The 23,493-nt window shown below is 44.1% G+C and overlaps 1 protein-coding gene across 1 annotated transcript in view; it reads right to left on the reverse strand.

Annotated features, from left to right (window-relative positions):
• Positions 1-17,496, reverse strand: part of LOC137552076 (uncharacterized) — a 108,988-nt gene extending 91,492 nt beyond the window's left edge. Inside the window, exons 1-2 of the mRNA XM_068271374.1 lie at positions 17,356-17,496; positions 9,077-9,195 (exon numbers count right to left, since the gene is read on the reverse strand). Of these exons, the coding sequence (XP_068127475.1) occupies positions 9,077-9,195; positions 17,356-17,437 (201 nt within the window). The 5' untranslated portion in view covers positions 17,438-17,496. The remainder of the gene's footprint in view (positions 1-9,076; positions 9,196-17,355) is intronic.
• Positions 17,497-23,493: the final 5,997 nt, after the last annotated feature.

Below are 23,493 nucleotides of genomic sequence, written 5' to 3' on the forward strand. Positions count from 1 at the left end.
TATATACAAAAGTTTCTTCATATGCGCTCATAAAAATATTAGCGTAGGTGGAAGCCACGTTCGAGCCCATTGCTGTCACTTTAAGCTGTAAATAGAACTGATCCTCTACCAAAAAATAATTACATGACAGAAGTAATTGTAACAAATTGCACAAAAATCTATTCTGTGCTACAGAATAGTCAGATGCACATGTCAGGATGTGTTCAACCACCTCCATCATGAGGGATGGAGGTGTAGAGGGATTCAACATCCATCGTGACCAACAAGGTCCCCAATGGAATCTCTGGTAATCTCCTAATTTCTTCCAGAAACATATTAATGTCCCTAAGGTATGATTTTCCTGCAAGGACAAACGGTCTCAAGATCTGATCTAAATATTTGGCCAAAGGAGAAAAAATAGAATTAATTCCGGCTACAATAGGACGGCCGGGGGGATGGGTTTTATTTTTATGAATTTTAGGACAGATATAGAAGACCGGAATAGTTGGGTAGTCCTGGATTAAATACTGACTCAGTTTATCATCTATCATCTATAGGCTATTGGTCCATCTTGTTATATATAAAAGGAAGTGAAATGTTTGTATGATTTAGACACTGATAGAGCTTGAGAAAGGAGGTTTCCTCCGAAACGTCGCTGCTGATTTCTTATCATGTGTCTTTTTAATCAATAAAAGAGCTGTTAAATTGATGGTGCCGGCTACTACTACTGTGCTATACATTGGAATTGGAGTGCCTATTTCCATTTAGCCAGGCACATCGAATGTGAGATTGCTGGAGTGCTGTCCATCTACAATTGTTCAAGATGCCCTAATCAAGCAGCAGCACTATATAACAATGCCCTCTCATCAGCCTTAGATGAAGCTGTCCCTCTTACCTTCCGCCCCAACAACCCCCCCTCCCCAGGCCCTAAACCCTGGCACACCACCCACACATGCAATCTCAAGAAAGGGACACGAGCCGCTGAGCGGAAATGGAGGAAATCGCGTCTCAATCCCGATTTCCTGGATTATAGAGCTAAGCTACTACTTTTCCAAGGGTGTAATTGCCAGGGTAGTAAAAATAAGAAGGACACACTAAGGGAGGGGGGAGGCCCTGCCAAGGCTTACAATCTAAAGGGTGGGGGGGGGGGGACATAAGGTAGGACTGTGGAAAGGGTGATTGACAGAGAGTTAGAGTGTGGTAGATGTGGGGTAAACTATTTTAAAGACAGGAGTTTTGAGGGCTTGAACCGCCAACCTTTCAGTTAACAGCCAAACACACTAACTTATTGCACCACAGAGACTGTGCACACAGTTGTTGCTAAACGATTTTATGTGGATGTATGTGTGTCTTGTGGAAGGAGGAAAACAGTCTGCTCTAACAATTTTAACGCCACTTTAAACAAAACCTGTATATATCAAATTTCTACATATATTTCTATGATCCATTCATGATAACAAAGGCCAGAAAGAAGTAGGCAAAAGAGTGCGCATTTTTCCATACGGCTAAGCGGTCTCACTCACTTTTTCCTACAACTAAGCATCTGCAGTACAACAGCAGAGTGGCGCAGTGGAAGCGTGCTGAACACATAACCCAGAGATCAAAGGATTGAAACCATCCTCTGCTAGGTGTACTTTGGTTTTTACACCTTGCTTTACCACATGGGCCAATCGGTGGCCATAGCCCCGTAAGAGAAAGTGTAATTAGGGCCTTGCTGTAACATAGATAGTAGTGTAACTATTTCAACTAATGTACCCTTTTTAAACTTGAAGATTGTATACAAATGTAAGCAGATTGCAGAGTGGCGCAGCAGAAGTGTGCTGGGCTCATAACCCAGAGGTTGATGGATTGAAACCATCCTCTGCTAGGCATGATTTCATTTGTGCACCTTGCTTTATCGCATGAGCAAAACAGTTTCCATAGCCCTGTAAGAGAAAGTGTAATAAGGGCCCTGCCGTAACATAGATATTACGGTAGCTAAGACTACTCCTGGGCCTTTCTTGTAGTTGAAGAGATGAGTGAACTGTGACACCACACTTAAAAAAAATAGCAAACAGAGAAGCGTCCCCATATTGGAGCATTGGATTTGGTAAAGTCTTAAGCCAATGTGTTGTAAGACACAAGTAAGGTTTAGGTTAGCAGGAATGGTTGCATGGCCACCTAGCTTTTCATCCTTCTCACCCTTGCCCTGGAATCTTCCAGACTTCAGATTGCTGTCCTTTGCTGTGGGTGTTACCCCAGCATCATCCAGGGGGCACATGATCTTTCTGAAGTCTTGAATTGAAGCCTGTTAGCAGTATCACCATGTGTCCCACTGCTTTCATCTAGCAATTTAGGCAAATAAGCAAGCTCATTTTTCTCTTGGTATATCACAATGGTACATGCTAGGCTGGCTTCTGCATGTAGCGTTGGTGGTACAGTGGTGAGCATAGCTGCCTTCCAAGCAGTTGACCTGGGTTCGATTCCTAGCCAATGTATGTGAGGTTGCTTTTGACATCCTACAAATTTCTTAGCAAGCTCATTTGACTCTTGGGTATATCACAATGGTACATGCTAGGCTGGCTTCAGCATGCAATATTGGTGGTATAGTGGTGAGCATAACTGCCTTCCAAGCAGTTGACCTGGGTTTGATTCCTGGGCAATGTATGTGAGCTTGCTTTTGACATCCTACAAATCCCTAAGCAAGCTAATTTTTCTCTTGGGTGTATTACAATGGTACATGCTAGGCTGGCTTCAGCATGTAGTGTTGGTGGTACAGTGGTGAGCATAGCTGCCTTCCAAGCAGTTGACCTGGGTTTGATTCCTGGCCAATGTATGTAAGCTTGCTTTTAACATCCAACAAATCCCTGGAAGATAAGACAAGACAGGAAGAGAAGGAAGGAAGGAGGAGGAAGGAGAAAGGAATTACACTCCCTGATTGATGTATACACATGCAAGATGTTATAAAGCACTTTAGGCCTGAAATTTAGCATTCAATGTGATTTCTGCCCTTAAAACGCTGCTTTGTGTCAAATCCAGATTTTTCCCTGGGACTTTTGGCATGTATCACACTCCGCCATGCCCCCCTCCAGGTGTTTGACCCCTTGAAACATCTTTTCCATCACTTTTTCTGGCCAGCATAATTTTTTCTAGTTTTCCAAGTTCGCCTCCCCATTGAAGTCTTATGCGGTTCGCGAAAGTTTGCGCGAACCGAACTTTTGTGGAAGTTTGCGAACCGATAATCGGAGGTTCGGGCCATCTCTAATGCCCAACACAGTGTGTCGGGCATGCCACTCAAGTGGTTTTGCTGGCCACAGGAGTCCCCTCCTATAAAACTATTAGGTTATCCGGCTGTGTAAGATGTCAGCTAGCACTAGGCTAGCGAGTAGAAGTGTGCACAACCCCCCAGTTGCCTCCAATCCCCCCGATCCATCCGCTTATACATTACCCAGCCTGGTTCCAGCGATCGGCGCAGCCTCCCCACACAGCTCCGGTCTTCTCTAAGGGGATGATCAGGTCTGCGCATGATGTCATGATGTTGGTGACATCATAAGTACGATCCTCCTCATAGAGTAGACCAAAGCTGTGCGGAGAGGCTGTGCCAATCGCTGGAACCAGGCTGGGTGATGTATAAACAGATGTATCGGGGGGATCGGAATCAATCGGGGGGGGGGGGGTTGTGGCATCATATACTAGCGAGCCTAGTGCTAACTAACATTTTATACAGCCGCATAATTTAATAGTTTTATAGGGGGACTCAGGCTAGCAAAACCTCCTGAGCGGCATAAAGCTCAGGAGGTTAACAGTGGAAGAATGGCAGCAGTTAAATATTCCCCTTGGAAATCAATTGCTGAATTTTGATTAGCTTTTATAGGCTCCACCCACTTTTCTGAATATTAATCCCAGTCACCCAGTGACCAACTGTGCAACGTTTGAGAACCCTACAATTAATAGTGTAAGAATGGCTGCTGTTTACATTTTCCCAGTGAAATTTGTATTTGTCTCCACCCACTGATAACCCGACATTGCCCACATTTTCTAACCCATACGCATCATAACTCAATTACTCAATGACCAAGTTTGTGAGCTTTGTGGTCTTTGACATCAATAATTTGCATTGAATTGAAACACATCTTATTGGCTGTTTGTGGCTCCACCCCCTTTTCTGAATTTGAACCCCAATCACCCAATGGCTAACTAAACCAGGTTTGAGGCTTGTGCCATTAACAGTGCAAGAATGAAAGCAATTAAACATCCCCCTTGAAAATCAATAGGTAAATTTTGATTGGCCTTTGTAGGCTCCACCCACTTTTCTGAATATTAATTCCAGTCACCCAGCGACCAACTGTGCAAAATTTGAGAACCCTGCCATTAACAGTAAAAGAATGGCTACTGTTTACATTTTCCCAGTAAAATTTGCATTTGTCTCCACCCACTAATGATGCAGCATTACCCAGGTATGTATTTGGCTGGTGTTTACATGCGGCCACTTTTTGTAGCCGTAACACTCAATTATTCAATTACTCAATGACCAAGTTTGTGAGCTTTGCAGTCTTCAGCATTAATAATTTACATTGAAATTGAACAAATCTGATTGGCTGTTTGTGGCTCCACCCCCTTTTTTCTGAATTTGAACCCCAGTCACCCATTGACCAACTGTACCAGGTTTTAGGCTTGTGCTATTAACAGTGCAATAATGGCAGCAATGAAATATTCCCCTTGAAAAGCAATAGGTGAATTTTGATTGACTTTTGTAGACTCCACCCACTTATCTGAATATTAATTCCAGTAACCCAGCGACCAACTGTGCAAAGTTTGAGAACCCTACCATTAACAGTGTATGAATGGCTGCAGTTTACATTTTTCCATTGAAATGTGTATTTGTCTCAGCCCACTTTTTGGTTATTGGAATAAAAAGTATCCTATATTTTTTTCCTGGTAATGTACTATGTGTGTGCCAAATTTCCTTCAAATCCGATCAGCCATTTTTGCCATAATATTAGTAGCATGATACAGGGATTTTTGGTGACCATTTCCAATTGAGATTTCATATCAATACCTTAAAAAAATTGACAACGATAGCCTACGCTGGGGGGCTCTTAGCTCCACCATCACCCTCGTCAGACAACTATGGCCATCATGATTCCCTGGCTATCTATACTGGGGGGAGGCTACCTAACACTAGGGGGCAAATCAGGCTGTCTATACTAGGGGGTGAGGCTAATTAATACTGGGGGCCGAGATTAAACTGCCGTCTGGGAAGATGGCGCCTTAATTGGCAGCCATGGCCACAGCATTCTGGCTTTTTCTTTTTTTTCTTTCCTTTTTCCCACCAATTCACCTTGTTTTCCCCCTGAGGGTGTGCAGTGTTCTCCACTGTAGCCTGGTACATTGGTGCGGGTCATGGGGAGTCCTTGAGCTTTTTCCACCTTGCCGCTGCCTTGGTCCATTGTCTGTGCAGGTAAAGACCTTGTAGAGTCCACCACTGCTACCCAAAAGATCAGGACCCCACTGAGGTAGGACATTGCACTGATCGGGAAACCTTTGGCCTCACTGGATGCTGGCTCCATACATCCATCCATCCATCCATCCATTATAAAAAGGAAATAAGTGGTTTAAAGCACTGTAGATAATCAATTGCTTTATTAATAGGAAAAATTCGATGAGATAAACCTGAAGGCTGAAGGCTCTATAGTTCCATAGCTATCCCTTATTATAGGTGAGAACCTAAGGTTTTGTGTTGGTTTTTTCACCTTCACATTTCCTTTAACACTGATGCAGGTTCTCTCAATGCCTTATTTCAAATCAGAAGGTTGAAGAGAAATTGAGAGCCCAATATGGTGTAGTATGTCAAAATTGATTGGATAAATGAAACAGTGAGATGATAATACTCACTAACACGGGTTACCACCTAGGTAACCACTCATTAGGCAGGTGACGAGATTAGACCTGTCCTCACTCAGGATTAAGAAGTCGCTCTCTGTAGATAGGAAGAAAGGGGGTAGATCACCCCTCCACCTGGGGTGGACTCAAATATATTGGTAGGTGAACAGAGGCGCCAGAAGGATAAAAGTACATAACATTTTTAAAAAATTGCTGGGAGGAAGTGGTGGACTTGCCTCCGTTAAAGCAGACACCAAGGACTGTAAATATATAGATATACACATTTATTGAAAATACCCCAAAGATGCAACGCGTTTCGCGGGCACAGCCCACTTCTTCAGGCAATAAGCAGGGGATAAACAACAGCAAGGACGTCTGCCCTTGACGTGAAACGCGTAGGGGGGCGTGGCCTACGTGCTGTCATGGCGGCTGACTAACTGGATCCATATGGGTTTGCCTTGAGGTCCACAGATAACGGAGCTATATGGACATTGTTACTCGGGGACATCTTGGTTTGGAAGCGGATTGGGTGAGAGCCTTCCTGTTTCATTTCTGCATATGCTACATATCGCTCTATACTGTCTGCCGCAGCTGGCCTCCCCCGCTCCTCAGATGTGCCCCATGTGCTGCTTGGCTATTTGCTGTACGCTGTCTCTGTGACAATACACCTTGAACTGTGAGCTTAGCAATAAGTGTGCTGCTGTAATCTGCCCATAGCTCTGTACGTGGACATGTGCCCTACCTGTGCTCTCAGGAATTAGTGTTTCCTTTCATTTGCTCACGCAGATTATAATCCATGAATCCGTGGGAAATTACTTTATGAGAACAATTATTGGAGGTTTTATATCCCCTTTAGTGAAACTGGCCGGCTTAGGTAGCATGTGTGTGAGTTGTGTGAGAACAGGATGGTCTGAGTGTATACAGTGGCCACTGTACTTTGAATAGCAGCCATTATTCTAGTGACAGCTTTGATAGGCTGAGGCTTTTTAATCATTTTACTGTAATTTTGTACCTTTTTGCATGCTAAGAAACTACCTTATCTCATCGAATTTTTCCTATTAATAAAGCAATTGATTATCTACAGTGCTTTAAACCACTTATTTCCTTTTTATAATTATGCTTCAGTACGGTTGCACTGCCCCTTGAACTAAGGGCCTCAGCTTGGTCAATTTCTAACTAGAATTGAGAATTGGAGGAATTAGAGGTTTATCCTTAACTTTTTTCCTATATTATCCATCCATCCATTGGTTGCTGCTGCTCCACCGCAGCAGGGACACCTCTGGTTCAGCCCCTCCATGATGCCAGCCACTAAGCTGGAAGTAAGGGCTGCCACAGCCGGATGCTTCTGTGACAGCCAGATTATCTTGGCCAGCCCTGCTGAATGTTGCACAGGAATCGGGACCTACCACAGAAATGAACACTATTGCACCTTTTGAACTGGAACACCTTGGCCAGCACTGCCAGATGCCAGATGTCAGCAATCGGGATCATCATCAGCATCAGCCATCACGACAGGTTTCTATGAAGAACTGGGACATCACTGCTGAACCTTCGTCTCCCTCTGCCCCCCCCCCCCCCATGTCTTCTTAGGGATGACAGATGATTGCCTAGTGTGACTGGTGGCGCCACAGTATGGCAGTCTCTGCTCTTGAGTTTCAGACACTATTCTCCCATCCTTCCAGACCAGAACCTGTATGAGCCAAAACCAATTTCAGGTACAATGGAATTGGGTTTGTACTTGGCAAAATTAACGATTATGAGTCTGAATATCTATTTTTGAGGAGAAGCTTCCTTATCCTGGAGGGGCACATCTGGATAGATATACTGAAGGGGCTACCAAATCCTGGGGCACATTGAGCTATCTATACTGGTGGGGAAGAGAGAGGCTATCTAGTTCTGGGTCGCACATCTGGCAATCTAAACCAGAGGTTGAGGCTACCTAACACTGGCGACATAGGCATTTCATAGACAACAGAAGTTACAGTACTTGCATACAAGGCTAGGTAGATTGCGCAAAGCCCAGTAAACTTTATGTGTGCTCTCTGAGTACTTACATTTTACTAATATTTTGTGAAGCTACTCAATGGGAGATATACAACACTATTTATATTTACACTATAACATTTATATTTACACTATTTACAGTATATTGTACTGTATTCTCCCAATAGGCTTTATTCAAGTAATGTTTTAGTTTTAGTTTTTTTGTTTGTTTTTGTTTTTTTACTGGAGTTGTTTTTACACTTTATTAATAAAATACCCTTTAAGCCTCCAACAAGCAAGAAAATACTCAAAATAAGCTTTATGTTACTTATTAGTATGTTTAGTACTTTTTATTTTAATTGCTAGGGGCTGAAAAACTATTTTGTAAATGCCATAAAAATGATTATCCTAGATGAAAAGTTAGCTGAAACAGAGCCAATGAGTAAGAGTACTTCATTTGTTTAACCTACAGGGAGTGCTTATGTAATAAATGTTTTCTGTAATTCCTTTCAGGCCTCAGTAATATATTGTAGCATTTAGGGAAGAATATGCAGCCCATTATTCCAATACTAGAGGCCAGTATAGCGAATATCTCCACAATGACCATTTGTTTCCCCTTACTGCTCAGGTAGGCTGGGATGGCAGCAATCCAAACACTGCAGAACACCAGCATGCTGAAGGTGATGTATTTGGCCTCATTAAATAAGTCAGGTAATGTCCTCACCATGAAGGCCAGAACAAAGCTCACAGCGGCCAGAAGTCCCATGTAACCCAACATAATATAAAAAGCCACAACAGAGCCTTCATTACATTGAATGATGATCTTTCCAGGAAAAGAGTGCATGTCATACTCTACAAATGGTGGAGAAACTAATAACCAAGTAATCCCAGTGACAGTCTGAACAGATGAGCAGAGTAACATCACTGTATTGGGAAATTTGACTCCTAAACACTTCCTCCAGACAGAATCTGGTTTGGTAACTTTGAAAGCAATGCAAACCATGACAGTTTTGGCCAAGACTGATGATAGAACAATAGTGAAGGACGTCCCAAAGAACACTTGGCGTAGCAAGCAGGTTGTATCCACTGGCCGATCAAGGAAAAGAAATATACTTGACATACTAAGTACGAGGCACAGGAGTATAACAAAACTGAGACTCCGATTGTTAGCAGTCACTATGGGCGTGTCCAAGAAATATGAAAATAATCCTATTATAAAGACAGATAACACAGAAAATATTATAGAACTTACAATGAACAATAAGGCCACATCGTCATGTAAGGATAGAAATTCCTGAGATTTGGGAACACATTGATTTTTTGCTTCATTAGGCCACTCATCATCAGGACATTTCTGGCAGTTCTCAGCATCTAAAGGAAAGAAAAGACATATTAGGCATGTCCTTAAAATTATGTTGTTAATAATACTTAATTTACTGTCAATAATCTGACATGTATGAAAATAATTTCTGCTTATTTACATTTCAGGTAAATTGTCGTGACTTATACCAATAAAAAGTCATTTTACTTTTATTTAGTAGCTAGCTGTGACTTTTTAACATGGGTAAAAATGACAAACCAAGTTTGCTTGAGACTATGACAACATAATTATATTAGATATACTCCTACCTCCATTTGTGACATTGCAGGGGCGGAGCTTTGGGGGGGTCGGGGTAGGACAGGTGCCCCCGGGTGCTGGATCCCTAAGGGCGCCTTGCTCGGGAGTCAGGGGCAGGCTCACACGCCACCGCGCAGCATCCAGAACATGTGGAACGCAGAGCCAGCCGCCGGAGCCAATCGCTGGTGAGGAGGAGGCTCCAAGGCTGGCAGGGAAGTGTGTGCGAGTGTGGAGGGGGCGGGGTAGAGCGGGCCAAACAATCTGAGTTGTCTCTGCAGATGCTGCTTGTCCAATGCCACTGACGAAGCGGCTGCTATGGAGCTCTTGTGTGATGTGGGGGGTCTGTAGCGGGCTCCGAAGTGAATATTATCTGTATTAACGGTAGGAGCTACGAGCTGAAGTCTCCACTCTCCAGCGTGCACACAGGCTCAGGCTGTCCCACCCCTCTTCCTATCTGTGTTTCCTCACACAGCATGTAGCCGTGCACAGGAGTTCAGAAAGCCTGGCGTTCAGCGACTGGCCCCAGTGAACATAGTACTCAGCGGCTGCTTGATTTATGGCCTGACTTGTCAGGTCAGTGTCTGTGTGTCAATGGAGCAGGGGGAGGGAAGCAGCCCGGACAGCACAGGAGTGTCTCAGTGAGTCTGTGATTCACTGTGCAGAGGTGATCATATTCACTGGGCCTGTGTGCAGTTCATGTGCAGAGGTGGGAGACACAAATCATCAGCACTGTTTTTCACAAAATGGGGGAAAAAGAGTGCCCTATATGCTGTATGTAGTTAGTCAGTCAAATAGTGTCTACTGTCTAGGCTTCAGAGTAGTATTGACATGTACAAAATTATTCATAATGTTGTTTTCAATGATTTGGAGCAAAACTTGAATGTTACACATGAAGATTGTGTGTGTGGGGGCTAACACACCCTTATCACCACCTCTGCCACTGCGCATAGCGCTCCATTCTACCGATATCAAAAGTATTGGAGAGCTGGAACATGATGTGGAGTGCAAGGGGCAGAGTTAGTGACAAGGGTTTGTTAACTTCCCCCTGCCACAATCCGCATGTGTAACATTCAAGTTCTGCTCCAAATCATTCAATACACCATTCTGAATAATCACAAACATGACTCCAGGGTCTCCTGGCTTTTATTTTCCTGACCAGTCCCCAGAAGCACCCGCAGCTGTGAAAGAGAGCATTTTCACTGGGCCTGTGTGTGTGTCCCTGGGACAGTATGGGCTAGTGCACACCAAACCCCTCTATGAGATCCGCCAAACGCTAGAGGTTTTTGAGGCAGATTTCAGAGTGATTCCTAGTCATGTTTAGGCCGGTTACACATTACAACGCGTGCAGGAGAACGGCTCCTGCACGCGTTGCGGCATGTCGCCTGGAATCTACGGTGCGACGCTGAGTAGTGGCGGTAGTATCAATTAACCCGACGGGGAAACGCCGATTCCCGACTATAAAATGCGCCAGGATGCGTCGTATCGAAACACAGCGTCGGGTGTGAAAGGTAAAATGAAAGTCTATGGACTTTCCTTTTACCTTGGTTAATGCAAAGTATAGACTTTGCGTTAAAACGCTGAAAAGGGCTCTGGTGTGAAAGAGCCCTTAGAGAGATTTTCTAAACATGCCTTGCGTTTTTTGGAGCTTTTTTGTGTATCAGATGTCATATTGTTACAGTAACTGAACAGCTACTGTAACAAAAACACCTGGAAAACCACTCTGATCTGGCGTTTTTCAGAGCATTTTTCCTATACTTAACATTGAAGGCCGAAACGCTTTAGAAATCCAAAAAATGCTGCAGCCCGGGAGTTTGCGTTTCTGGAAAAAATGACCCGCTCTGGTGTGCACCAGCCCATTCACTTTCATTAGCCAAGTGGTTTTCCCCCTGCAAGCGCTTAAAAAAAACGCTGCAGAACCGCTCTGGTGTGCACTAGCCCTATGTTCATGATGTATAATGTCTTTTGCAGTTGCTCTTTAAGAGTACCTGTGCTTTACTCTTAACATTTTCTGCACACTGATTCCATCCGTTCCATAGCTTGCTAATATTGTTAAATCTGTAAGTGCCCTCCTGTCTTCAGCAATACTCCTGCTCCACAGTTGCAGTCATGAATGAGCACATTTGTACTCAACATGTATGAGTTCATGAACTGCATATGCTCTGTAAAAAGAAGCGCTTGCACACATCTTCTTTTGTTTATACGTGAAAGAGGAGTTCCTTTTACTGAGCATGCACAGTTAGTGAACCCATGCATGCTTCGTACAAATGCGCTTATTCACAGCTCAGACTGTAGTGCAGGAATGGATCTGAATATGGGAGGGCATTTACAGGCAGTCAAGAGAATCGGAAATAACAAGAAATGAGAGGCATTCTGGAGGACACAGAGCGCACAAAGGTAAGTACCCTTAAAGAGGCACTTATAGGGAAGGTTCAGGCAGCGCTTAAAAAAAATAAATATCGAAATCCACTTACCTGGGGCTTCTTCCAGCCCGTGGCAGCCAGGCTGTGCCCTCGGCGCCGCTTCGCAGGCTCCAGGTGGTCTCCGGTGGCAAGCCCGACCTGGCCAGGCCGGCTGCCAGGTCGGGCTTCTTCTGCGCTCCACAATGCGTGTCATTGGTGCGCGCTGACGTCATCCGACGTCCTCCGGGCTGTACTGCGCAGGCGCAGTAGTTCTGGCACAGCCTGGCTGCCACGGGCTGGAGGAAGCCCCAGGTAAGTGGATTTAGATTTTTTTTTTTAAGTGCTGCCTGAACCTTCCTTTTAAGTCATGAAAAAAAGAGTTTTACTCACCTGGGGCTTTCCTCAGTCCCCTGCAGCCGATCGGTGCCCTCGCCGTGTCTCTCTGATCCTCCCGTCCCCGCTGGCGACCACTTCCGGTTTCGCCGTCAGGACCCAACAGGCATGGGAACGCGAGTGATTCTTCGCGTTCCCATGCCTGTCGGGTTCATGACTTAAGGTTCACTTTAAAGGGTCGCCAACTGAAAAAAATGAGTTTTACTCACCTGGGGCTTCTATCAGCCCCCTGCAGCTGTCCGGTGCCCACGTAGACTTGCTCCAATGCTCCTGGCCCCGCCGGCAGCCACTTCCGGTTTCGGCAACATGAGCCGACAGGCTGGGTATGCGAGTGATTCTTTCGCGTTCTTGGCCTTAATAGCGCCCTCTATGCTGCTATAGCATATAGTATATAGCAGGGGTGGGGAACCTATGGCTCGCGAGCCATATATGGCTCTTTTCACCACCGCATGTGGCTCTCTGGCTCGCTAAAGTATGTGTGACGGAGCGGCCAGAGAGCCTGTGTTTACTTTTAGTCAGAGCGCCGCCTCCGTGCCCGGCCTTTACATTTGCATGCGTGCCTCCTTCATCGGCACCGCATCCCGCCTCCCCACACATTGCACGCTGAGCGCCGCCTCCTCCAGCCGCCGCGGCCAGCGTACTGTAGCTCCGCCCCCATGGTGACGCGGCGTGCAGGGACTGGAGGACTGAGAGTGTTGCGGCCAGTTACGTCAGCCGAGCCTGCGCTTTGGGACTCCGCGGTGAAGCTGACTGGAAGCTGCCTGGCCTGGTAAGTGTGAACCGCTGTCTTTCATGCATTTCCTGGTGAAAAGCTGTCTCTTATGTGCATTTACTGGGGAACCGCTGTCTGTCATTATGTGCATTACCTGGTGAAAAGCTGTCTCTTATGTGCATTTACTGGGTAAAGGCTGTCTGTCATTTCATGCATTTACTGGTGGAAGGCTGTCTCTTATGTGCATTTACTGATGGAAGGCTGTCTGTCATTTCGTGCATTTACTGGTGAAAAGCTGTCTCTCATTATGTGCATTTTCTGGGGAAAGGCTGTCTGTCATTTTGTGCATTTCCTGGTGAAAAGCTGTCTCTTATGTGCATTTACAGGTGACATATTGTACGGCTATCACGGAAATTTCATTTTAAAATATGTCGTGTTTATGGCTCTCTCAGCCAAAAAGGTTCCCTACCCCTGTTATATAGCATATAGCAGCATAGAGTGCGTGTTGCAGCTTAAACATTTGGAGTAAGTGAGTGCATACCTGTCTATGGACTGCTGTGTATTTTGATAACGCTTGGACAGCTCATTGCTATACTACAGGAGCAACTTAAGTCTACTTCACTGCTGCTTTTTTATATCATGTAGTCTTTTGCTTATTCCTTTATATGACTCTCAGCTGGAGGAGCTCACAATATAATCCTACCATAGCCATAGTGTAATGTCCTCAGTGTTCTCCTCAGAAATTTTTTCCTGCCGGGTGGCATGAAAAAGTAGGCGGGTGAGCCGAGATGAAAGAATGCAGGGCCGGTGCTTCTCTGCACATTTCTGCTTACAGCATAGGAGGAGGCAAGCCGATGACAGCCGAGTGCTCATCAAAACTAGCTGGGTGGAGCACCAGGCTAAAAGAGCCTGGGGAGAACACTGGTCCTACCATATTATTATTATTATTATTAATATTATTATTATTATGTACTAGTAGACCCAGCCCGTTTAAAAACGGGCTCTAGGTCTACGGCCGACGCCAGTGCGCAGGCGCGCACACGCTGCACACGCGACCGCCGAACGCAGAGCGCGCCCGCACCCGCCCACCTCGCTCGCCTGTCCAGCTCCCTGGTCCCAGCTGTCAGTTACTGCGCACATGCGCAGTAACAAAAATCCTGGGACAAGGACAAAACTGCTGGATGCAGCGACAGTCAGCTTTTATTAGGTAGTATTTATATAGCACTGACATCTCCTGCAGCACTTTACAGCGTACATAGTCATGTCACTGGCTGTCCTCAGAGAAGCTCACAATCTAATCTCTGCCATAGTTATAGCTCCACCCAAGCCATGCTCACATTATGATGCATGGTAATGCCTATTTTTTTGTGTCTCGTAGGACTGTCCGGGGTAGCGCGCAAAAACTTTCTTTGTCCCCGGGCGCTGAAAACCCTAGCTACGCCGCTGTGACATTGTTATTATTATTACTGAGATGTCCCCATGAAGCAGGAAGTAATATGTCAGCAGTCCCAGTATCTCTCTGTTGTAAGGCTTATAAGGCTTGACAGGTTATGCCCACAATCAGTCCCTAAGCCCCAATCTATTGCCATGAGTCTGGCCCATGGTCTTCACCTTTAGACAAGCGCCCCACGGGAACAGTTGATTTGTCTCCTGACTACGGTTACCCCCAGGTGTTAACATGCAAGGCATACAGACTGAAGTGGAGTGAACAATAACCCCTCAGAGCCCCACTGAGCTGGTATCAATACAGTTCACAAGTTCAAGTATGAAAGTACTTGAGATGATGAGGATGAGGTGTAAGGGTATGGAGCCATGTTCTGCAATGTATCTGTATTAGTGTACCTGCACTATTCACTTCAGTTAGTATATGGAAGCAAAGGATAAGGAATAAGTTACAATGCAGTGTATAGTAATGAAAACATATACTCTTTCACCTTTCGAAAAGTGATTAAGGCAAATTTAGGGGAGTAATCTGAACCCCACAGGTGTGCTAGTGAACTGTATTTACAGGTTTGTGGCTGCATGAACAAATTAGATTAGTGCATCACAGATTATTTAAGTAGGAGGGGTTGCCAGGGCAACAGGAAGTGAGAGCTGTGTTTTTTGCCAGTGGCTGCTGTGAAGAGCTGGAGAATCTGGTGGCCTAGTGACTGCATAGGATTGCAGAATACATCTTTGAGGAGCCTGAGAGGAACTTGTGGCACACAGAGGGGACATTACTACAGCACCTAAAGACATTTTTGCAGTGAATTATCCGGGGGGTTTCCTGTCTGTGCAGTTTGGCTGTTGAAAGACCTGTGGATCCATAAGAAATCACTGAAAGGTGCTCAAAGTACCCAAGGAACTGTAAGTGCAGCTTCGATGCATCATAGTGCATACCAGTGACATTTTATATATTACAGTACATTGCCAGAGACATACTTTGCTTGGCTTGGAACTACAAATAGGGAAGCCTTGTGTAAAGAGACGGACATATTACCTGTGGATTACAAAGCGGACATATTACCTGTGGATTACAAATAGTATTGCACAATACTTAAGGGTGCACCCCGAAGACAAAGATGACATAGGAACATTCAGGTGCAGCCAGGCTGCTTTGTGGACTGTGGGAGAATATTTAGTAAGAGCTAGTTGTTTTAGGTTAGACAGTATTACTGTCACTGTGTGATTTATGCTTTGTTATCTTACTGTTTATACATGCCCAGCTATTTATCCTTTACTACTACTCAGTAAACTTTACTGCTGGGTAAAAACCATTGTCTGTATCTGTGTGGCATCGTGTACCCTCTGTATCTGTGGGCCCACCCCTCGGGTCATCTTACAGAGGCCCACAATGGAGGTCAAATATGTAGCAGGCAGTATTCAAGAGTATCCAGGTAACAGGCAAGGGTCGGTCCAGGCAGCTAGCAAGAGTATCCAGGGAACAAGCAAGGGTCGGTCCAGGCAACAAACAAGAGTATCCAGGTAACAAGCAAGGGTCGGTCCAGGCAACAAACAAGAGTATCCAGGTAACAAGCAAAGGTCGATCCAGGTAGCAAAAGAGAGTATCCAGGTAACAAGCAAAAGATGGTCCTGACAGCAAACAAGAGTATCCAGGTAACATGCAAGGGTCGGTCCAGGCAGCAAACAACAGTATCCAGGTAACCAGCAAAGGTCGGTCCAGGCAGCAAACAAGAGTAGTCAGTAACCATCCAAAGGTCAAACAGCAATTCAGCAATCAGGATTCAAAGTGTTCACCCAGCAATTAGCCACAGCTATGCTTATCACGGGCGATGACTGGGAGCACTCAGCAGGTTTAAATACAACTTTCATCCAATCAGTGGCCGTCCACACTCCGCACATCCAATCATAGAGCGATCCGCCTATCATAACGTGCGGCCTGCATTCCAGCTGCCGTGCTATCACCGGGAACAAGTACCGAGACTCGGAAGTGACAGCCTCAGCCCGGGTCTCGGCATTACTGACGTGTAAGTCCCTTACATTTCTTCATTTTTTCTAATTCCTTTTGAAATGCAATTAAAATAAAATAATTATTAGCAAAAAGTACCACCCAAAGAAAGACTAATTTGTGGCAAAAAATGTATATAGCATTTTGTTGTTATAAGTAGCAATAAAGTTATTGGCGAATGAATGGGAGGAGCGTGAAATGTTGAAATCGTTCTGGTTTCTAAGGGGAGTTGACCTGTGGTGGGGAAGTGGTTTTAAATTGCACCCAAAGTGACATGTGAAATTATGACATAGTCGTGTCTACGTACAGTGCCAAAGATACAAATAACTAGTCTGTGTTCCTTTTTTTAATTTTTTTGCCTAAAGGTGTTACATTTTCCGGTATGCAAGTGACAGTTTCTCTCCAGTCGGGGACTTGTAGAAATATAGTGTATTCCTCACTCATAAGGAATTACAGTCATACAATGCTTACTGGGTACAGAATGGCTTCTGAGTGCACAGGATCGATAAGAAAGGTCATTACGGTACTTTAGCTTCTAGGACACTAAAAGACTCCATCAGGTATATGAGACAATACAACATTAAACCTACTTTTTTAGCTTTTAAAAAGAAAATAAAAATCTGGTATTGTTGTAGTAGTAGGGGGAGAGATAAACAATTGTTTATCTCATAAGTTTATTTTCACCTTGGATTTCCTTTAATCTGCCCTATCTATCTTTGGCTTTGATGCAGCTCTTGTGGCTTCAGTAGTTTGTGTCACAGAAAAGGGTTCAGCAGGTCTGGGACAAGGCTTCCCAGCACCAGAGGCAGAGGTTCCAAAAGCGTCATGTGTTCTCAATACTGCAGCGCTCTCAATCTAAATCTACCCTTACTTCACAAAAGGGAGAGTCAGATTGAGGCAGCTATTTGATGTGTGTGATTCTCTCTCTGCCCCTTTCAAAGCCCCCTTCCCCCCACCATACCTGCTTCTTCCCAGGTGTCCACAGTGACAACAGCTGGGTCGCTGTCCGTCCTGTCATTTGATCTGTGGGCACGGTCAGGCATTCACTGCTGAATGCTAGGAGGGAGTCCCTCCTCCTCCGTACAGTCCAGCTACATTTTACACCGCATGTGTTTAGTCTACTATAGGCAACTCTGCAGGAAGCCAACACCAGTTCCGCTACAGCAGAAGTCAGTTTCCTGCTGTTGCCTAGCAACACTATGCCACAGCTGTGCCTGTCATATCTTTGATGACAGTGCGGCTGTTACAGCTCAGAGCGGGCCGCGCTCCGTGCCAGATGGGAGGAGAACACTGAGGGGACTTGGGGAGATTAGTTTGGTGGGAAGATCACAAAGGAGGTGGGGAGAGGGAAAAGCAAAGGGGCAGATGAGCGGGTAGTGAGAGTGCAGCGGAATGCACCTTCACAGTGCTACGCTCAGAAGCTGTAGCCTGCCCAGCCTCTGCCTCGGCATGGCCCTGGGGCTCAGAATGTTACCCATGTAGCCAAAGGAGCAGGGGAATTCACTCTGAACAATGGAGTTTTATTTTTATTTTATTTTTTTTTACACCAATGACTTATAAGCTATTACAGGCAGAGGGTTTCCATGACAACTGAACAAGAAACAACAATATTATCGGTAATACCATCTTCCATATTGTACTTGTTTTAGGTTTTCTGTCAAAGTGCCTCTTGACAAACCATACAAACATGTGGTGTTATTTTCTTTTCCCTCCTATAATTACATTACTTAGCATAACAGTTGCTAAGTAATGTAAGTGATTACAGGGATTTCCTCTGTCCTCCTTATCTGCCCTTTTACAAAATTCCAGAACACTCCACCCACTTCCACAAGTGCTGCTCCTTCTATGCAGCCTGCTTTGCCCCAATTTTCTCTTACTGAAAGTGTCATGGTTACACTTGGGAGTACATCAGCTTATTGTGTATCAATACTTTCCTGCTCCTCCCACATCTTGTCATTCTACTGTCATATTAATTCCCCAGCCTTTCACACTGCTAAACCGAGTTCCTAAAATGGGATGTGGGGGTAGGATAAGCATATAGATCATTAGTATAACAAAGTGCATGCAGAGCAGAAAAGGTAAATATTACACCATAAAATAAATGTAAAAAAGCCACTTACCCCAAATAACTGAAATCTCTCCTTCTGAACATGGAACACAGTCATAGCAGCAAATGTGGTATCCTTCCCTCATTGCTTTCCTGTTCCCAGGAGAACAAGGCTCAGAACAGTGGCCTTGTGGCACCTAAGATAATTATGTGATATAATGCAAACTAAATTAACCACTTAAGCCCGAAGGGTTGAAATTTTTTTACATCCGAGCAACTTTCACCCCCCATTCATTTGCCAATAACTTTATCACTACTCATTACAATTAATTGATCTATATCTTGTTTTTTCCGCCACCAATTAGGCTTTCTGTGGGTGGTATATTTTGCTAAGAGCCACTTTACTGTAAATGCATTTTAACAGGAAGAATAAGAAAAAAATGGAAAAAATTCATTATTTCTCAGTTTTCAGCCATTATAGTTTTAAAATAATACATGCCTCCATAATTAAAACTCACGTATTGTATTTGCCCATATGCCCCGGGTATTTCACCGTTAAAATTATGTCCCTATCACAATGTATGGCGACAATATTTTATTTGGAAATTAAGATGCATTTTTTCCGTTTTGCGTCCATCACTGTTTAGAAGCCCATAATTTATTAAATCATATTGATATACTCCTTTGACATAAATATTTAAAAAGTTCAGACCCTTAGGTGACTATTTATGTTTTTTTTTTTTTTTATTATTGTAATTTTTTTTTTTATTTTAATTTAAACTTGTATGTGGGTATTTTTTGGTGTGGGAGGTAAACAGGGGTTTTTTTAATATATTTATAGGTTTATTCTTAAAACTTTTTTTTTTTAGGTGTAATTTGCTATTTGGCCACAAGATGGCCAGAATCAAAAAGTCCTGGGAGCGATCGATCTCGCTCCCAGGCAGAAGAAAGGAGACCAGAGCTCAGAAAAGCCGCAGCGTCTGAAGAGACGCTGTCGGCTTTTCTCCGGGGGGGGTCCGATCAGCGAAAGGGATTTATAATCCCTTTCACTGATTGGTGGGCTAGCGGCCAGCAGCGGGGGCGCGCACGGGGGGGCCCGCGGGGCGCGCGCGCGACCCGCGGGAGTGCGCGCAGCCCAACTGGACGAGAAATCTCATCCAGTTGGGCTTAAGTGGTTAAAGCACTTCAATAACACTTAGCACAAGATGACTGAAGACTGATAAAAAGAGCAAAATGGTTATATCACAATTTACATTAGGCACATTGTACAGCATTTCACAATGATGTGTAGATGGGGAATTGTAAGTGGAACAGGAGTTCAAGGAGAAATTAGACTTGGAATGAGGGGAAAAAATGGTGGTCACAAAAAGGGGCACCTTAAAGCATACCCGAGGTGATATGTGACAAGATGAGATAGACATGTGTATGTACAGTGCCTAGCACACACATAACTATGCAGTTCATAGTTACATAGTTACATAGTTATTTTGGTACAACTCCAGCCTGCTCCCTCACATATCCCTGTTGATCCAGAGGAAGGCGAAAAAACCCTTACAAGGCATGGTCCAATTAGCCCCAAAAGGGAAAAATTCCTTCCCGACTCCAGATGGCAATCAGATAAAATCCCTGGATCAACATCATTAGGCATTACCTAGTAATTGTAGCCATGGATGTCTTTCAATGCAAGGAAAGCATCTAAGCCCCCTTTAAGTGCAGGTATAGAGTTTGCCATAACGACTTCCTGTGGCAATGCATTCCACATCTTAATCACTCTTACGGTAAAGAACCCTTTCCTAAATAAATGGCTAAAACGTTTTTCCTCCATGCGCAGATCATGTCCTCTAGTCCTTTGAGAAGGCCTAGGGACAAAAAGCTCATCCGCCAAGCTATTATATTGCCCTCTGATGTATTTATACATGTTAATTAGATCTCCTCTAAGGCGTCTTTTCTCTAGACTAAATAAACCCAGTTTATCTAACCTCTCTTGGTAAGCGAGACCTTCCATCCCACGTATCAATTTTGTTGCTCGTCTCTGCACCTGCTCTAAAACTGCAATATCTTTTTTGTAATGTGGTGCCCAGAACTGAATTCCATATTCCAGATGTGGCCTTACTAGAGAGTTAAACAGGGGCAATATTATGCTAGCATCTCGAGTTTTTATTTCCCTTTTAATGCATCCCAAAAAAATTTTCGCTTTAGCTGCAGCGGCTTGGCATTGAGTACGATTATTTAACTTGTTGTCGATGAGTACTCCTAAGTCCTTCTCCAAGTTTGATGTCCCCAACTGTATCCCATTTCTTTTGTATGGTGCTAGACCATTGGTACGACCAAAATGCATGACTTTACATTTTTCAACATTGAATTTCATCTGCCATTTATGTGCCCATATAGCCATCCTATCCAGATCCTGTTGCAATATGACACTATCTTCCTGAGAGTTGATGATTCTGCACAATTTTGTATCATCTGCAAAAATTGCAACATTGCTCACTACTGCATCTACTAGGTCATTAATAAATAAATTGAAGAGCACTGGACCCAGTACAGACCCCTGTGGGACCCCACTGCTAACAGTCTCCCATTTTGAGCACGATCCATTGACCACAACTCTTTGTTTTCTGTCCATTAGCCAGTTCCCTATCCATGCACACAAACTCTTCCCCAGTCCTTGCATCCTCAACTTTTGCACCAGACTTTTGTGGGGAACAGTGTCAAAGGCCTTTGCAAAGTCCAAGTATATCACATCTACAGCATTCCCAATATCCATATTAGCATTCACTACCTCATAAAAGCTGAGCATGTTAGTCAAACAGGACCTGTCTTTAGTAAACCCATGTTGATGCTGAGAAATAAGATTATTTTCTACTATGAAGTCATGTATAGCATCTCTTAGTAACCCCTCAAATAGTTCCAGAGTCAGGACTGGGTCAGAATACAGTGTGACCCTCACTGATAAGAAATTACAAATATAAAGCAATTTCCTAGCAGAAAATGGCTTCTGGGAGCAGGATAGAGATAAAAAGGTCAATAGTTCATAGATTTTAGCTCTGGCATACTTGAATGAACGTGTCATTGAGCAAAAATAGTAAAACAGTAAAACCTTAAGAAGTAGATTTTTCTCTCTTTTCCTAAATAAATATAAAATAAAATTGTAGAATATCTTAAAGTGGACCCAAACCAAATATTTTTTTAATTCAAAATATTTAGTTGCACCACTCTGACACATACAAAGATAAATAAACACTCCTTCAAGCTTATGAGCATTTCAGCTCATGCTTTTCACCCTTCTCTTTTCATCACTAGGGTTATACAGGTGGCAGCCATTATCAATTCCTCCTTTGCTGGACACCATCTACTCCACCAGTTTGCCGGATTCTGTCCCGGCAATATGTAAGGAAAGGAGGAGTTCCTCCAATAAATGTAAAATATTTTATATTTGTCATCATGCAGCTGAAAAAAAGGCTGCTATTTATTATTATAATTTAGAAAATAGATTTTATTTCTGAAATCTTGTATTTTTAATTTGGGTCCACTTTAATTTCACCTCGGGTGTCCTTTAAGCTGAGTGTACACTACTCAATTATCATTCAATTTTTGTTTTTCATCAATATTACAATTGTAAGCACGATCGATATTATCTATCTATAGTACAAGCAATTCTTTTACAATCAACTGAATACCAACAATGCAGATCAATCTTTGATTGATTTCAACCCTTAATATTGATCATGATATTGATTGAAAATGAAATTGAATGATAACTGAATAGAGTATGGGTGTTTCTGTTTCTGGAAACAGGACCTATTGACCTCATCACAGATGTTTGGCATGGGCTCTCCCAGGGCGTGGAGTCTAAGTGGCCACAAGTTGCCACCAGAGCCCCCCCCCCCCAAGGAATGATGGGCTGCTACCCCTAGCGGGCAATGGACTTCTTTGCTGCCTGGTGTCCACCAGGTCATGACCCCTGCAATTGCCCTACCAGCGACATAGAAAAACAGGGGGAGCTGTGGTGTGGAGTCAATCAGAGGTTGCAGGTATACAGAGCAGGAGGCGGAAGACAAGGTAGGGGTCACTGACAAAGTTCGAGGCTGACGACAGACAAAACGTGTTGGGGTCACAGGCAAGGTTTGGTAGGCAGGCGGCAATCAGAGATGTAGCCGAGGGCACAGGCAGGGGCTGGTAGGCAGACAATGATCAGAAAGGCTTGGTCAGGTCACAGGCAGGGTCACAACAGGAATCAGAATAAATAAGGCAAATCAGGCTAATGCGCAGGATCAACAGAAGCTGCTATGAACAAACAGCACTGGACCTTATGAAAAAAGTTGCTTTCTTAACTTAATAAAGTTACTCTTAGTCACTTTCTGTTCCCTCGTAGGCCTTTGATATATTATAGTCACAGTAAGCATTGCCACAACAGTGTGACTTCTCAGCCCTCCTTACAGCCACCATCTGCTAGCGGCACTGAGACAAGCTGACGCTTTTTCCTCCACTGTGGATTCCCCCCAAGAAGACCAATGGTTGCCATCAGCTACAACCCACCTCCCTTCCTGCATTCTGGACTCCTCGCTGAGGTATCGTGCCCGCTGCTGACTGGAGAGCCCGATCCCCAGCTACCATCTAAGAGAGGCACAAGCTGATTTAGTCTGATCCTTACTGACAGCCACTACATTCCAAATGAGACCTGTTCTGTATAGGACAGTGTGATTGCTACTTTCTGCCAGTCTCAGGGTGTTCTTTTTGTTTGTTTTTAGGCCATGTACACTGGACCACAGAGCTGCATATGAGCAGGATTGCCTGATCACACCAAAAGGGGATACTCCAAAATCCAACCACATTCTATCACTACAGGATGGAGAATGGCCTTTTGGTCAAAACACTGAGAGAGAACTTCACCCACGGCCGATTCTGAAGCATCTACTTCAGCAACAAAGGGTCTGTCTGGATCGACATGTCTCAAGATGGAAGTGGAAGTGAACAGTTATTTTAATGTCTGAAAAGCATACTGGGCCTCTGAGGTCCACTGAAAGGATTGATGTTGTTTGGTTAGCTTAG

Source organism: Hyperolius riggenbachi, chromosome 1, assembly GCF_040937935.1.
Source record: "Hyperolius riggenbachi isolate aHypRig1 chromosome 1, aHypRig1.pri, whole genome shotgun sequence".
Taxonomy (NCBI): domain Eukaryota; kingdom Metazoa; phylum Chordata; class Amphibia; order Anura; family Hyperoliidae; genus Hyperolius; species Hyperolius riggenbachi.